The sequence below is a fragment of the Hippopotamus amphibius genome, chromosome 8 (genome assembly GCF_030028045.1).
Source record: "Hippopotamus amphibius kiboko isolate mHipAmp2 chromosome 8, mHipAmp2.hap2, whole genome shotgun sequence".
Lineage (NCBI taxonomy): Eukaryota > Metazoa > Chordata > Mammalia > Artiodactyla > Hippopotamidae > Hippopotamus > Hippopotamus amphibius.
In genome coordinates this window covers 112291412-112305555 of record NC_080193.1, presented here as the reverse complement: position 1 = coordinate 112305555, position 14144 = coordinate 112291412, and the positions used below count along the sequence as shown (strand labels likewise).

At 42.8% G+C, this 14144-nt stretch overlaps 1 protein-coding gene across 4 annotated transcripts in view; it reads right to left on the bottom strand.

Annotated features, from left to right (window-relative positions):
• Positions 1-13817, bottom strand: part of STAT1 (signal transducer and activator of transcription 1) — a 37194-nt gene extending 23377 nt beyond the window's left edge. For 2 of the 4 annotated variants that reach the window (XM_057744847.1, XM_057744844.1), the window contains exons 1-9: positions 13658-13817; positions 13193-13343; positions 10454-10582; positions 9576-9720; positions 8185-8283; positions 4435-4524; positions 3376-3454; positions 2157-2248; positions 1822-1973 (exon numbers count right to left, since the gene is read on the bottom strand). In XM_057744847.1, the coding sequence (XP_057600830.1) occupies positions 1822-1973; positions 2157-2248; positions 3376-3454; positions 4435-4524; positions 8185-8283; positions 9576-9720; positions 10454-10581 (785 nt within the window). In that variant the 5' untranslated portion in view covers position 10582; positions 13193-13343; positions 13658-13817. Of the gene's footprint in view, positions 1-1821; positions 1974-2156; positions 2249-3375; positions 3455-4434; positions 4525-8184; positions 8284-9575; positions 9721-10453; positions 10583-13192; positions 13368-13657 lie in introns of all 4 variants that reach the window. The other 2 variants (XM_057744845.1, XM_057744846.1) reach the window with 2 other exon arrangements.
• Between the last annotated feature and the right edge of the window lie 327 nt (positions 13818-14144).

Below are 14144 nucleotides of genomic sequence, written 5' to 3'. Positions count from 1 at the left end.
TCACAAACTGAAAGGAGAAGGTAATGTGTGCAATTTAAGCACTCAAAATATATGTATAAATCAAGGAGGAAACCTAGCAACTGCTTTCAGGTTCCTGACACAAAACCAGCAAAGGTGACGCAGCCGCTGGGCCACGCCGGGCTGTGGAAGTATCCTTTTATTGGCCTGGAGTAATGACACAGAACATCTACTCCCCAGTGAAAAACATCTCTGTCACTTGGTGTTTTCACTCCCTGAATCCCCTTCGAAGCACCGAGAGCACAGCCCATGGCTGTGAAATGAGAGGCAGAGTAACAGTGGGTAGTTGAGTTCCTGAGGGATTCTAACCCAGCGATTCCCAATCTTGTCTGGGCCCCGGCACACAGGAAAATGCAGACCATCTTTGCACAGCACAAGATGCAGGGACGCTTGGGGGACATTCACATCTCTGCAAGAGGCTCCTTGTGGCCTAAGGTGACCACTGGGGGCTCCAGACAGTGGGGGGCCTTGCTCTGGGCACCTGGGGGGCTCAGAGGTCAGCATCTCACAAGGCTCACGGGGGCACCCTGGGCTGGGAAGCTCCGTTCCCATACACAAGAAATTAGGGATATGGAGTGGCAACTCACAGAATAAAAATAAATAAATATTAATTGTGAATGATTTTTTAAAATAGCAATCCAGAAAGTAATCTCATGAGATCTCTGGTCCTTTGGCCCCTCAGACCTGTTCCAGGCCGTCCCCCCACGCCCACACCCACCAATTCTCCCTCTTCCATCCCCTCTGCTCAGCTCCGTCGGCCTTCCCCTGGACCACACTAACACGCTCTGAGCAGGACAACTGGCCTTTCTGTCTCTATTCTATCCTCAGGTGGCAGCCAGAGTGACCTAAATAAAAAATCAGAGAAATGAACCTCCACTTAAATAAAAGGCCCGCCCGGCTCCCCAGTGTCCACGGGGTAAAGTCCAGGAGTTCCCAGCAGTGTGGGAACCACCCCGACCAGGCTCCAGCCTCTCGCCAGCTCCACTTTCTTCCCTCTCTGGCACCTGACTCTCTAGCCATCCAACGTGAGCGCTGCGGGCCCCGGCTCGTGCCAGCCACTCCTCCCCTCTGCCTCTGCCTACGCTCTCCTCCTCTCTGGTCTGCGTGAGGTTTTCCTATTCCCTCTCGGGTCAGTGCAAGACCACTTTGTTTCATTAAGCTTTCCAGGTGACTCCTTCCTTCATCCTCCACGAACTCTGGACGGTCTCTGTTAGAGCCCTGGTGACCTTTCCCTGAACAGTTATCACCACGCCCATCTCCCGCCTCCACACTGAGAGCTCCTTGCTGGCAACAACCAAGAATTCTTCACTTTGTGTCCCAGGTCCCAGCCCAGCACCTGGCCTACAGCATGTAATGAGTATTCACTAGGTGGATGAGCGGATGTGTGGCACACAAACTACTATTTCATGTAAGTCTGTAAAATGCCTCAAGCCCTTTTGTTTTTAATAAAACACTGGGGCTCAAGTTGCTTGATGTGTTGTGTGATGACCATGTCACTGGCGGGCTGGCACAGTCACATGACACATCCCACGGTACAGTACAGCAGGGAGAGGAGGGCTCCAAACCAAGCAGAACATGGCTGAACGCGGCCACAGGCGTGACTAACACCGTGCTTTTCAAGTGTTTCCAGGGCAGGAAGCAGATGGACAACATCCAACTCTAAACCAAAGGTTTAACAGGGTCCATGGAACTCACACAGCTGGAACGTGCACTTTAAGAGTTTACATGGTTAAAAAAAAAAAAAAAAAAGAGTTTACATGGTTAGCTAGTCGGCTGCCCGTTTTCGGCTTTGGAGACTCTTACCAGTTCTGCAGCTGATCGAGGCAAGCGTTGGGGGGCCCTCCGATACAGGCACTCTGCTGTCTCCGCTTCCATTCCACAAGCTCATCATTAATCAGTGCTTTCTGGGTAAGTTCGGTGGCGTTCAACAACTCTATTATTTTGTGAACTACTTCCTAAAGGGAGAGAAAGAAAGCAAAATAAATGTACCTTTAATCATTGAATTTTATTCTTTCATCTCAACTGGGGCTCTAAGCCAAGTGGTTATAAAAATAATTTTGCGTCTGTTCTAAACTTCAAGTCCATTATTTACAGTCTGTGATGAGAGCAACATGTTATTCTGGAACGTGAATCACTACCTTTCTCTTATTGTCGAGCATTAAATACATCTTCTGGAGTAACATCTGTTCCTGCTTCTGATCGTTCTTTGCCACACCATTGGTTTCATGTTCTGCGAATTGGGAGAGACAGCAGATAAATATAATGTAAAAGAAGACAAAACCAACTGAAGCCAAGATTCACATACATTTAGGAAAAATATGATCCACATGCTATCTGGAGACAGGTCAAGGCTTGGTCTTTCTTCAATCATTATTGAACAAAACAAGAAAAATGTCCCAAGTACAAAAACTGGACACACTGAAACAAAAGTCCTTGTTTTCAGTGACTCATTGAACATTGAACTCATTGACTCATTGAACTCATTCCTGTAAACAGGAAACAGTACTGTCTGGTTCTTAAGTCCCTGTCAGAATATTACCTAAATGAATATAAGTGACAAAATCAACAATCTCAGTTAAAAAAAAATTGACGCAAAGCATCTCTGTGGCTTTGAAAGAGAAGCAGACAATTAGGAAATTGTAATTGAGGTTTTTTTCTCTCATGCCTTTATTCAAATTATTACTAATAATCTCTCCACTTTACTATGGTATCCTCCAAATGATTACTAGGGTTACAGCAGTACCCTGCTTGTCCTACAAGCACACTTTTGAATTATTTTCAGTGGATGTCCTGTCATCATTAAAAACAACAACAACGAAATCAAGCGAAACTGCTTTCAAACATGGGGAAAATGCTGAACTTCCCCTGTGGAGTGTACACACGGAGCTGGAATGTTTGAAGGAACTGTAGGTTTTAGGGCAGGGGAACTGCACACACCTATCCGTCTATGGCCATCAGTGGGCTAGGCACAGCAAGTAAAGTGAATAGCAAGGAACCTGTGGGTACTAACTGGGGGCGATTATGCCCCCCCAGGGATCACTTGGCATTGTCTGGAGACAGTTTTGGTTGTCACCACTGGGGACTGGGGATAGTTCTACTGCCATCTGGTGGGAAGAAGTCACGGATGCTGCTACACATCCTACAATACACAGGACAGCCCCCAAAACAAAGTGATCTGGCCCAAAATGTCAGTAGTACTGAGGTTAAAAACCCCTAGCCTTGGTCATCAAGAAGTCAAGACTAGAAATTCAGAGTCATAAAATATTGGGTAAATATGTAGGAGTATCTGCCTTTGCTATCTAGTGTAGGTAGAAAAAATGACAGGCAACGGACTCCGCTTTAAATGTTAACTCTTACCTCTGTTCTGTAAGGTTTTGCATTTAAAGTCATATTCATCCTGTAAATCTTCCAGGGTCTTGATTTCATGCTCTATACACTACAGGTAAAGACATAAACAAGTTTCCCAACATACTTAGGACAAAGACTTTTAGGAAACACATTATTGCTTCTATAGGACCCAGAAAACCATGGATACAATCCTGCTCCATCAGAGATGGATTAGACCTGCAAAATTCTGATCACACACATAAAATAATTTGTTTCTTTAGTAAGTATATCATAACCTTTTTAGGAAAAAAAAATATGGCTATTTCTGGACTGGATCACTTGATGTCTACTCTAATGAAGCGTTTCCCTCAGAGGCAGCAAGATAAAGTTGCTCCAAAGAATCTGGAGTTTGGCAAGATGCCGTCTGATGCACAAAGTCAAGGCCACGCTGGTGTGACCCAGAGACCCACAGGCGAGTGGGCCCCTCAGCAGAAAGGCCGTTTCCACAGATACAGGCCTGGCCCAAAGCTGGACTCCTCACCCCTTCCCCTAAAGAGCCCCCCCCAGTGGAGGGGAGGGAACACACACCACCAAGGGCACCACTTCCATAAAAGACCTGGGAAGCTTTATCTTATAATTATTGTGGATGTTTCATTCTAATCAGAAATACATCAGAATTTCCTTCGTTGAGATGTTTTTGTTTCCCTTCCAAGTCTTAGAATAAAACAGGTGCTTGAGGAAGACCGTGTTTATGTCACCCCAGGAACACCCCAATTTGGGAGGTGCAGACATAAAGGGCTTTTCAGAGCAGCTACAGCTAGTTTACTGAGTGATGAGGCAAAGTCAACAGCTACTGCAAGGAAGGAAAAGAGAAGCTCAATGTTTGGAAGGTATAAAAGGGGCCATAAATGTCTATCTGCTCATTGGTTTCACAGACTTGTTTACTGACAGTTTGGAACATGAGCGAAACATTTCTTCTCAACTACTTAAAAGGCTGAAATCAGTTACAATGTTTACACTAGAGCAACAGAAACTTTTTTCCTCCATAAAAAGTTACAATGAGGATGTACATAATTACTCAACACTCACCATAACTTTGTCCTTCACATTTCTGACTCTGCTGTCAAGCTCCTTCTGCTTGTCTAACATTACAGTGCTCTGAATATTCCCTGCCTGAGCCTGTAATGGAAGATACATAGTTAACAGCTGTCATTTCCTCTGTCGTATTTACCTGCTAGTTATGCTCCAAAGTCAAGTCTACACCCTGTGCCCCACCCAACTCCCAGACCTTGCAAAACCTCCTGCAGGCCTCCCACATGAATGTGCACAAGAAAAGCTCAGTTCCCAAGGCCCTGGAAAATGCTGGCAAACTGTTAACAAGCCAACAGAAGGACTAGGCTCAGTTCATGCCTAAAACAAACAAACAGTATTTCTGGGCTTTCCCATTAGTTCATACAGTTGAATGGGGCCACAAAGGAATTTATCTTAGAGTTTCCCAAATTCTGTAGACAACATTATTGTTAAACCTGTACATATTTGTCTCAAAGCCATGCAATTCACAGTGTGCGCTCCAGACCAGCAGCATCTTACCACCTGGAAGCTTGTTGGAAAGGCAGAATCTAAGCCCCTGACCAGCGGCATCTTACCACCTGGAAGCTTGTTGGAAAGGCAGAATCTAAGGCCTTAATTTTGACAAGATTCCAGATAATTCAGAGGCATATCAAAATTGAACAGTGCAGAGAAAGACAAATATCATATGATATCGCTTCTATGTGGAATCCAAAATAATGATGCAAATGAACTTATTTACAAAACAGAAATAGACTCAGACATAGAAAACAAACTTATGGTTACCAAAGGGAAGAGGTGGGGAGATGGGTAAATTAGGAGTGTGGGATTAACATATGTAACTATATTTAAAATAAATAGGACTTCCCTGGTGGTGCAGTGGTTAAGAATCCGCCTGCCCATGCAGGGGACACAGGTTCGATCCCTGCCCTAGGAAGATCCTACATGCCTCGAAGCAACTAAGCCCGTGCACCACAACTACTGAGCCTGTGCTCTAGCACCCATGAGCCACAATTATTGAGCCCGTGTGCCTCAACTACTGAAGCCTGCTCGCCTAGAGCCTGTGCTCTACAAGAGAAGCCACCACGAGTAGCCCGTATGCCACAATGAAGAGTAGCCCCCACTCGCTGCAACTAGAGAAAGCCCATGTACAGCAATGAAGACCCAATGCAGCCAATAAATAAATAAATTAATTAATTAAAATAAATAAATAACCAACAAGTACCTAATGTATAGCACAGGGAACTATATACTCAATATCTTGTAATAACCCATAATGGAAAAGAATCTAAAAAAGAATATGTATACATAACTGAATCACTTTGCTGTATACTTGAAACTAACACATTATAAATCAACTATATTTTAATAAAAATTAATTTAAAAAAACATTAAAAATTGAACAGTACGCAACTAAGGACTTCAGTGAATATCTGCTACTATAAAGTAATAATGCATATCGCCCCAGGTGCACTGGGTGTAGTTACTCTTCATCCTTGAGAGCCACAAAACAACTTGTTATTTTTTGGGGATCACATTAAAATTATGAATTAACTCAGGGAAAGCCAATATGTTTGTAGTTTTTAATTCTTATGCCTCTAATGATTTTCTCTTGTCTAACTGCAATACCACTGACACAATGCTAAGTAGCAGTGGAAACAGTGGACATCCGTGCTGTGGTTCTGACTTACTAATGTTTTCCTAGTGAAGTAACATACTGTTTTAGAACCAAGAGATGTATATTTTATTTATTTTTTTATTTTTTGGCGCACGGGCTTAGTTGCTCCGTGGCATGTGGGATCTTCCTGGAGCAGGGATTGAACCTAAGTCCCCTGCATTGGCAGACAGATTCTTAACCACTGTGCCACCTAGGAAGCCCAAGAGATGTATATTTTAATATGTTAAGAAGGTATCCATAAATTCCTATTTTATTGAATGTTTTTTTAAAATCAGGGATGGGTGTTCAACTTTGCCATCCTTTTCAGCATCTTTTCTGATAGCCCCAGACATTCAGGACCTTCCCTCAAACCCCAGGAAGGCCTTGCTTCTCTTGCTCACAGCTGGGCAGTCCACTAACCTCCTCCCAGGGGTTCACCAATAACTCAGGTGTCCTCTGCGAGGCTTAAAATGAACCTCTCCCCAGGAAACTCACATTTTTAAAGGGGGGTCAAAAGCTGACAAGCCTTTAAGACCCAAAGCACACCCAGGAGATGGGGCTGATCTGGGAGAGTAGAAATCACTTCCTCTGCTTCCCAGTGCTGACTTGGGGCCAAATGTGAGGACAGAAATGCTTAGGTACCAAGGTGGACAGTTTACTCTCTGCTCTTGGTTGTCCTCTCAAGTCTATCTGAGATACAGGAGCAGCCTATTGCAAAATGCCGTCAAGATGCAAATCCCACGTGATAATCAAAATTTCCTGCTGAAAGTCTCCCAGGTGCACGCCATACTGAAGAAGGCACACCTCTCTCAGAGGAGACAAGGCAGCCAGGTTTTCCTCCTGACAGACACTTTTGTTCACTAGGCTGGGTCCAGGATGAACTCACCAGCTTGAGTTTAGAACAAACAATATGTATCTTTAAATGCTTAGTGCAGCAAGGTGCTTTCAGCATGACAGGGAGACAGGAACTAAATGCCCAGGGAAGAAGCAGAGTCCCAAGGACGGGAAAATGCTCAGAAAGCGCACGGAAAATGGCATTCCCCGCCACTGCCTTAAATTCTCACTCTCCACCACCCCCACCCCCCAAAACCGCACAGCTCCCTTTGTTAGTTATTCGTGAGAGAAATGCACACAGGACGCACGTGTACTCTGGCCTTCCCCCGCTCATACTGGAATGGTCTCAGCCAGGATAACTCATAGCATAGTGGTTTCACAACTGTCTGCCTCCCAGGTTGTTCCCACCACCCCACTGATGAAAGGCATGAATAAATGCCATGGCAACTTCAAAACACTGCTAGACCCTGATCACCAGCAAGGTCTGCATTAGGATTAGTAAAATCATGATAAAAAGTCTTGGTACTAGTATAACTGACTCATTCACTGTTTGGATGTCTTAGACATCTGACAGGTATTTTAGTCCTATTCAGAACAAAGCTGCTGATTTTCCCATCAACCCCTTCTTCTCCAAAACCTACTGTGCCCTGCAAAAACCCTACTCCGGTCTCTTCCCTGTCTTCCCCAGGTCAGTAAACAGTATCTTCAAGTGATGCAAGTCACAAATCAGAGTAATCCTCAACTCTTCACTCCTTCTCACTCCCATGTCTGATCCTTCAATGTAAGCCCTATTGGTACCACGTCCAGTACATAATGGCATCTGTCCACTTCGTCCCACCTCCACTGACTGCACCTCTACCTCACGCACTTCCTCTGCACTCCCTCAATCTGCTGCAAGAGCCTACTGTCTCCTGCTTCCTTTCCTGCCCTAGCACCTCAGAGATGTTTCCTGACCCTGATTTAAAGAAACAACCTGACACACCACTACTGTCCACACAGTATCCCACTTTATTATCTTCATAGCAACTATCACTATCTGAAAAGATTCTGTTTACATGCTGTCTCCCTCCCTCACTAGAATGACTTCCATTAGATCAGGGTCCTTTCTCAAAGCCTGGGTCTATAAAATCTCTACAGCTGTTTTTCCCCACTTCTTGGGGCTATAAAATCAGAGGGCTAGTCACCACTGCCTTGAAATAGGGCCTCAATAATATCTGTTGGATGAATGAATGAGTTTTTATTTCTTTATTATCCTTTATGTTCAAGTAGAGAAAAGGTACCTGATTGAATCTCTGGGCATTTTCCAAGATCTTTCTTTCCTCCTTCAGACAGCTACAGATGATCATAGACATCTGTATTGGGTCTTCCTGAAAATTATCCTAGACATGGGTTGTTAGAGTAAAAATAAATTTCAGAATGTTTAAACCACTGTGTATTATACATTGAACTAAGTTTGTTCATATCCACTAAGAAACCTCATCCTGTACTTATTAAATTCTACATAAGCTATTTTTGATAAAATCAAAATATTCTTTTCACAAATTATGACAAAAACTGCTTTAATAGTCCAATTATGTGCAGGTACCTAAATTACTTCTTGTTTTTAAAAAAACAAGTATTACCAAGTGTAGTTCCTAATATTTTTACTTTAATTTCTATTGTTCTTGGGCCCAGTTATCATTAGGATCCTGAGATAATGCAAATGATACAAAAATTATCCACTATATTCCTCAATTAATTTATCTGTTGGTCTCTGCTTTGAATTAGACCAAAGCCATTCTTCTCAGTTTTTCCATCTTCTTGTCAAAGCTAGTTTGCAAAATACCAGCAATCGTGCCTCTTTATAACAGGTATAATCAAGCAAAGTGTGTTGGAAAGCAAATTTCTGTAAAGTTAATCTGGCTTTCCCACTCACTGGTAATATAAAATCATATACACATTCACGGAGAGGAAAAAAGCTTCTAATTACCTAAACTGAACAGTTTGGTTGTGAGGACTAAAACAAGAAAATGACAGTCCTTACCTCCATTAAAACAGAAAAGTTCTGTTTTAACACAGAAATGAAAATGGTAGCCAGGCTTAAGGGATGCTGGGAGTACTTACGGGAAGCTGGGAAGAACTCCTAAAACTCTGTAGTATACTCTCTCCTGCCTGATACTCCCACTGACTCTTCCAAGGGAGGGCAACTCCAGCAGAAGCAAGGCAAGGTGGGGTCCAGCTCCAATTCACCACTTCACTACTGGGCCTTAGAGATGTCAAACCTTCCTGGACTTACTCTTCATCTCCATACCAAGCACTCAGATTGGAGTCATCACTAAAGTTCCTTTGAGCTTTGACATGTTACTACAGCTCACTGCTCTTAAAATATAACCCTTTTCTTTGACTTAAATATCAACAACTTTTAATAGGACAGAGAATTTCAAGCGTGGAATTTCAAATTACTTACGCCTAAGGGATACCCTTAAGTCTCAAAATTCCTAATGTGTTTGCAAAACGAATTGATATTTTATTTCTGCAATAACATATTAGCCACATAAAATTAGTCTATTTATAGTCTCTGTACTTTTCTAAATACCAATGAGTGTGTGCTCAATAGTATTTGCTGAATGAAAACAACTCTCTTACGTAAACATGGAAACATTTCAACTAAAAGGCAAAAACCAGGTCATACCTGAAGATTACGCTTGCTTTTCCTTATGTTATGCTGCAACAAAAAATTATTCTCCAAAGAAAAGCGACTGTATTGATCATCCAGCTGTGACAGGAGGTCATGAAAACGGATGGTGGCAAATGAAACATCATTGGCGGCATGCTCCCTAAGAGATGCAAATTTATACGTTTCATTCAGATACCACTTTAAACAACCAAATAAACACTGCTTTCCCTAATGAAATGGTTAAAAGTAATTTAAAGTGTTCTCCTGGGTTTTATTTCATTCTTTTGAAACTGACATTGCTTTTAGCAGTAGTTTGAACGGTATTTCTATTATATACAACTAGCATGAAAAATTCTAGCACTCCAAGCTTGTGCACAAAACTGTTAATGGTGATTATCTCTGGAGGCAAAAAATCAATAGGGGCCTTCACTTTCTTCATCAAATACTTTCAGAACATTTAAAATATTTGCAATGAACAATTTTAAAATAAAACACATCAGTTTTAAGAGATATTTTCTTAATTTTATTACTTTCTTCATGTTTCTAATCAGTGTTCTACCACAACTTGGCTTTAATTATTTCTTTTAACTTACTTCTTTCCATAACCTGGATCCTAATTTGGAAAATAACTGGTGTCAGCATTACCTAACTTGTTCAAAGCACGGAGGAGGACGTATAATTAAACTGACAAGTACATAAAATAATGACGAACGCATTTAGCTTTCTAAAGACACATGCCATTTTTCAAGTCAATACTCTTTTCTGCAACAGATAATCCCAATGGCTACTGATGAGATTCATCTTCCACTCAACATAGTTCCAAGTCACTCAATCAACAAGTTATTTGAAAAGTGTAGAAAAACTCCATCTTCTGTCAAGTGAGTTTTCCTTACCAGTCTTGCTTTTCTAGCCACTGTGCCAGATATTGTCTGATTTCCATGGGAAAACTGTCATCATAGAGCTGGTGAACCTGCTCCAGGAATTTGGAGTCAAGCTGCTGAAGCTCATACCACTGAGACATCCTATAGGGAAACAGAACACATCACGAGTGGAAGCCCACAGCGCCAAAGAAAGCATGTCTAGCATTGTGCTTCTTCTAAATACCTTGCTTAATTAAAAACATAATTTGTAGCTGAAAATTTTAAAATGGTGTCTGTATTCCAAAGCCTGTGTTTTAATGGATTTTTGGGTCAGTATTTTTTCTTCTCCAAAAAGCACATCTTAGGGTCTCTGCTCAAATGCCGACGTATCAGGGGAGCCTTCTCTGGCCACCTTATTTAAATTGACACCATCTCTTACCCTGGAAAACACTATCCCTCCTCCCTGATGTATTTTTCTCCATCATACTTACCACCATCTGACCTACCACATATTTTCTTTTTTCTTTTGATTAGTGTCTGTTTTCCCCACATGAAGGGAAGGATTTGGGGGTGGGGGTGTTATTCACTGCTGTATCTCCAGAACAGTGCTGGGCCTATAGTAGGTGTTCATATGCCTTTAAAATGAATCTGCACTTTTATCAAATAAATAAACGGAAAACACTATTTAATTAGATTTGCTTTAAGACAAATTGTAAGAACTCTCCCCCAAATTGCTCTTATAAATTACAGAATATTTGTACTTTAACTCAAAGAATTTTATATTTTATGGTATTTTATATTTTATGACTCACATGATTAAAATAAATTGTTATTATTATTATTTTTTGCACCAGGGTATTAGTTCCCTGACCTGGGCTCAAACCCACGCCCTCTGCAGTGGAACTGTGCAGAGTCCTAACCCCTGGACCGCCAGGGAATTCCCACGTTATATTTTCTTCTTTGCCTACGGCAAACAATAAATCTGCACAAAAATTCTTTAAGTAATAATTTTTAAAGATTGAAACAACATCGTTAAATGTAATTTGAAAGGATAAAATAATAATATCTCTTTGGATAACAGTAAGTCAACTTTTACATGGCAGTTCTGAAGATTAAAAATTAAAACAAATACCTGATTTAAGTCCAAATATCCACTAGGAAAACAGAAAGCCTCCCTTCACAGTAGCGTAAATTAGGATTTACATGAGCACACAGCTGTCAATATTCAGATAGATACAGATATAAGTGAATAGATATAAATAAATCTTCTCCTACCAGGCCTGAGGAAGGGGTCTGGATTCTCAAGCAGGGTGTGAAAGAGTGTATGCATGCTTGCTGGCAAGCATACACATGCAGGCATGAAGTCATGTCTACTCCACAAATTTCCTTCCAAAGGAAGGTAAGGATATGGTGGAGCTACAAAGCTAGTTACCATCAAAATACCAATAAAAATGGACCCAAGTCCACACCTTTGCTTCACCTGCTGCAGCAATTTGTTTTTTCACTTCATATTTATTTAACCTGAGTGGAAGAGTCCAAATCTTTGGCGCTCTCCCTCCCTACTAGATGTCTAATAAGGATTTGCCTAAAGCAAATACCTGGCCAGAGTGTCAACCAACAGGGACTGCAACACCTCTTTTTAGGTGAGTGACCTCAAGTGACTCACTTTCCTATCAACTGGGGGTTGTTTACGACTGAACGAGCTAACACAGACACAGCAGCTAGCACAAAGCAGGCGATCAATAAATTCATGCTAACAAATCCAGAATCCACTCCACCTTCTCACAAAACTTGTTACCAACACAGGGAGTGACAAGACCATCCCCCAATCACCTGACTTCTTCCTCTCTGGTCCCAAGACCTCGGAGCACCCTGCCTCCAACACTATTTCCCAATCCAGCCCTCTGCTGCACACGGGTTTTGACCACATCATTCTCTTGCTCAAAATTGCTACAGTTTGCCCACTACCAGGCTGATTTCCACTCTGATCCTATTTTTATTCATTAATAAAGCAACCCAGTCACCAAATTACCTACGTTTTTTTTTCTGGCTACATTGCTCCAGCTGTAACTCATCTTTGAAAACAGCTTTCCCATAAATTTCTGCCTCTAAATTTTACCAGCATTCAAGGGTAGGTACAAATGTCCCTTCTTCCATAAGCTAAGACATATTCAGAGACAATTAAGCTTTCACTGACATGTGCCTCTGCATTTTGCATCTCTATTAGCGATCAGTCCCTGTCTTCCTTAAAAAGCTCTATGATGTCTCTCCTGCATGATGTAAACTTCAGAGTTGCTCAGTGTCTCTTTTTTTTTTAAAACAACGTCTTCATTGTGGACAGTGTCCTGCCCATACTATATACTCAATAGTAGTTTGTTGAATTTAAATCTAGTATATTTCAGATTGAATTAGAAAGTAAAGGGCAAATCATATTATGGTCCAAGAAGTTTGAGTCCTGCATCAAACTGCAAACTGGATTGTGCTGGAGGCTCAAGTCTTATTTCTGTCCCATAAAAACAACCTATCCAACTTATGCAAACAACACTTAAAGCACAATCAACCACACACCTATTTTTCTTCCACCACACTCTTTGGTACGAGTCAGATTTTTTTTTTTAAAAAGACTAATTATATTATTTGAGGATCTGCAGGAACTAATCATCACTTCTACATTCCAGGAGCACATTAAGCTCTTTTACCCTTAAATACAGATACACAATTAAGTTTCAAAGTCACATACTCATTCGTTTCCATGAACAGTTAGTTACTAACCTGTCACCTTGTGCCCCAGCGAAGGGCTGGGGATTCAACCCACGCAGCAGCTACACAGAGCACGTCAGATGCAAAGACTGTTGGGTCTGCATGCACAGGGTGCGAGCGTCTAACAGCTCTCTAGGGGTGGCACACGGCAAATGAAAACTTTCTACAGAGAGAAGAAAACGGGACTCTGGTGGAAGGGGCGGAAAACGGGAAAATGAGGGTAAATGGGGAAATGCAGTGTTTTCGGCGGGGGGAGGAGGCAGGATTCTATTTCACAAGACCTTTTTTACTACCAGAGCACGACCAGCTGGGGGAACCGTGCCATCACCGAAAACAACACCTGGGATACGCATTCTTTCCCGGACGACGGATCTGTCCAATCAAAAGCCGGCCTCGCCGGGCACCCGGCTGCTGGGCCCCGACGACGCCGATGCAGGCGCGTCCCACCCCGGCACCCGGAACCTCACGCCCACTCACTCTGCGCTCGGGATCCGGCAGGGGAGGACCAGGGCGCGCCGGCTCGCCTTTGCTCTATCTGGGGTCTGACAGGCGTCGACCAGAGTGCCGCTTGGTCCCTCCGCAAACTCAGAGAAGCAAAGCGAAAGTACCAGCCGGGAGAAAAGGCAGCTCCGATGGCCCCGCCTCCTTCCGCTCCCGCCAATCACCAGGTTGCTGCCGCGCTCGGCCAATCCGACGCGGCTGTTCCGCTCTCGCGCCGCCTCCCCCCGGGGCCACTGCTCTGCCTACCTGCTGGATTTTTCCTTAGCCTTTGGGTAGGGCCCGCATGTGGAGGACGGGAAGCTCAGCTGTGTGTTGCAAGTTGCGGGTAATGTTTACACATATCTTAGGGAACAACTAAAAGGAAGTTGTGTGTTTGCAGAGGTCCGAACTTGGAGATCCCTACATTAGCCCCAAACCTGAGAATTCGAGGCAGAGGACACAGGTGGAGTCATTGTCATTCTAG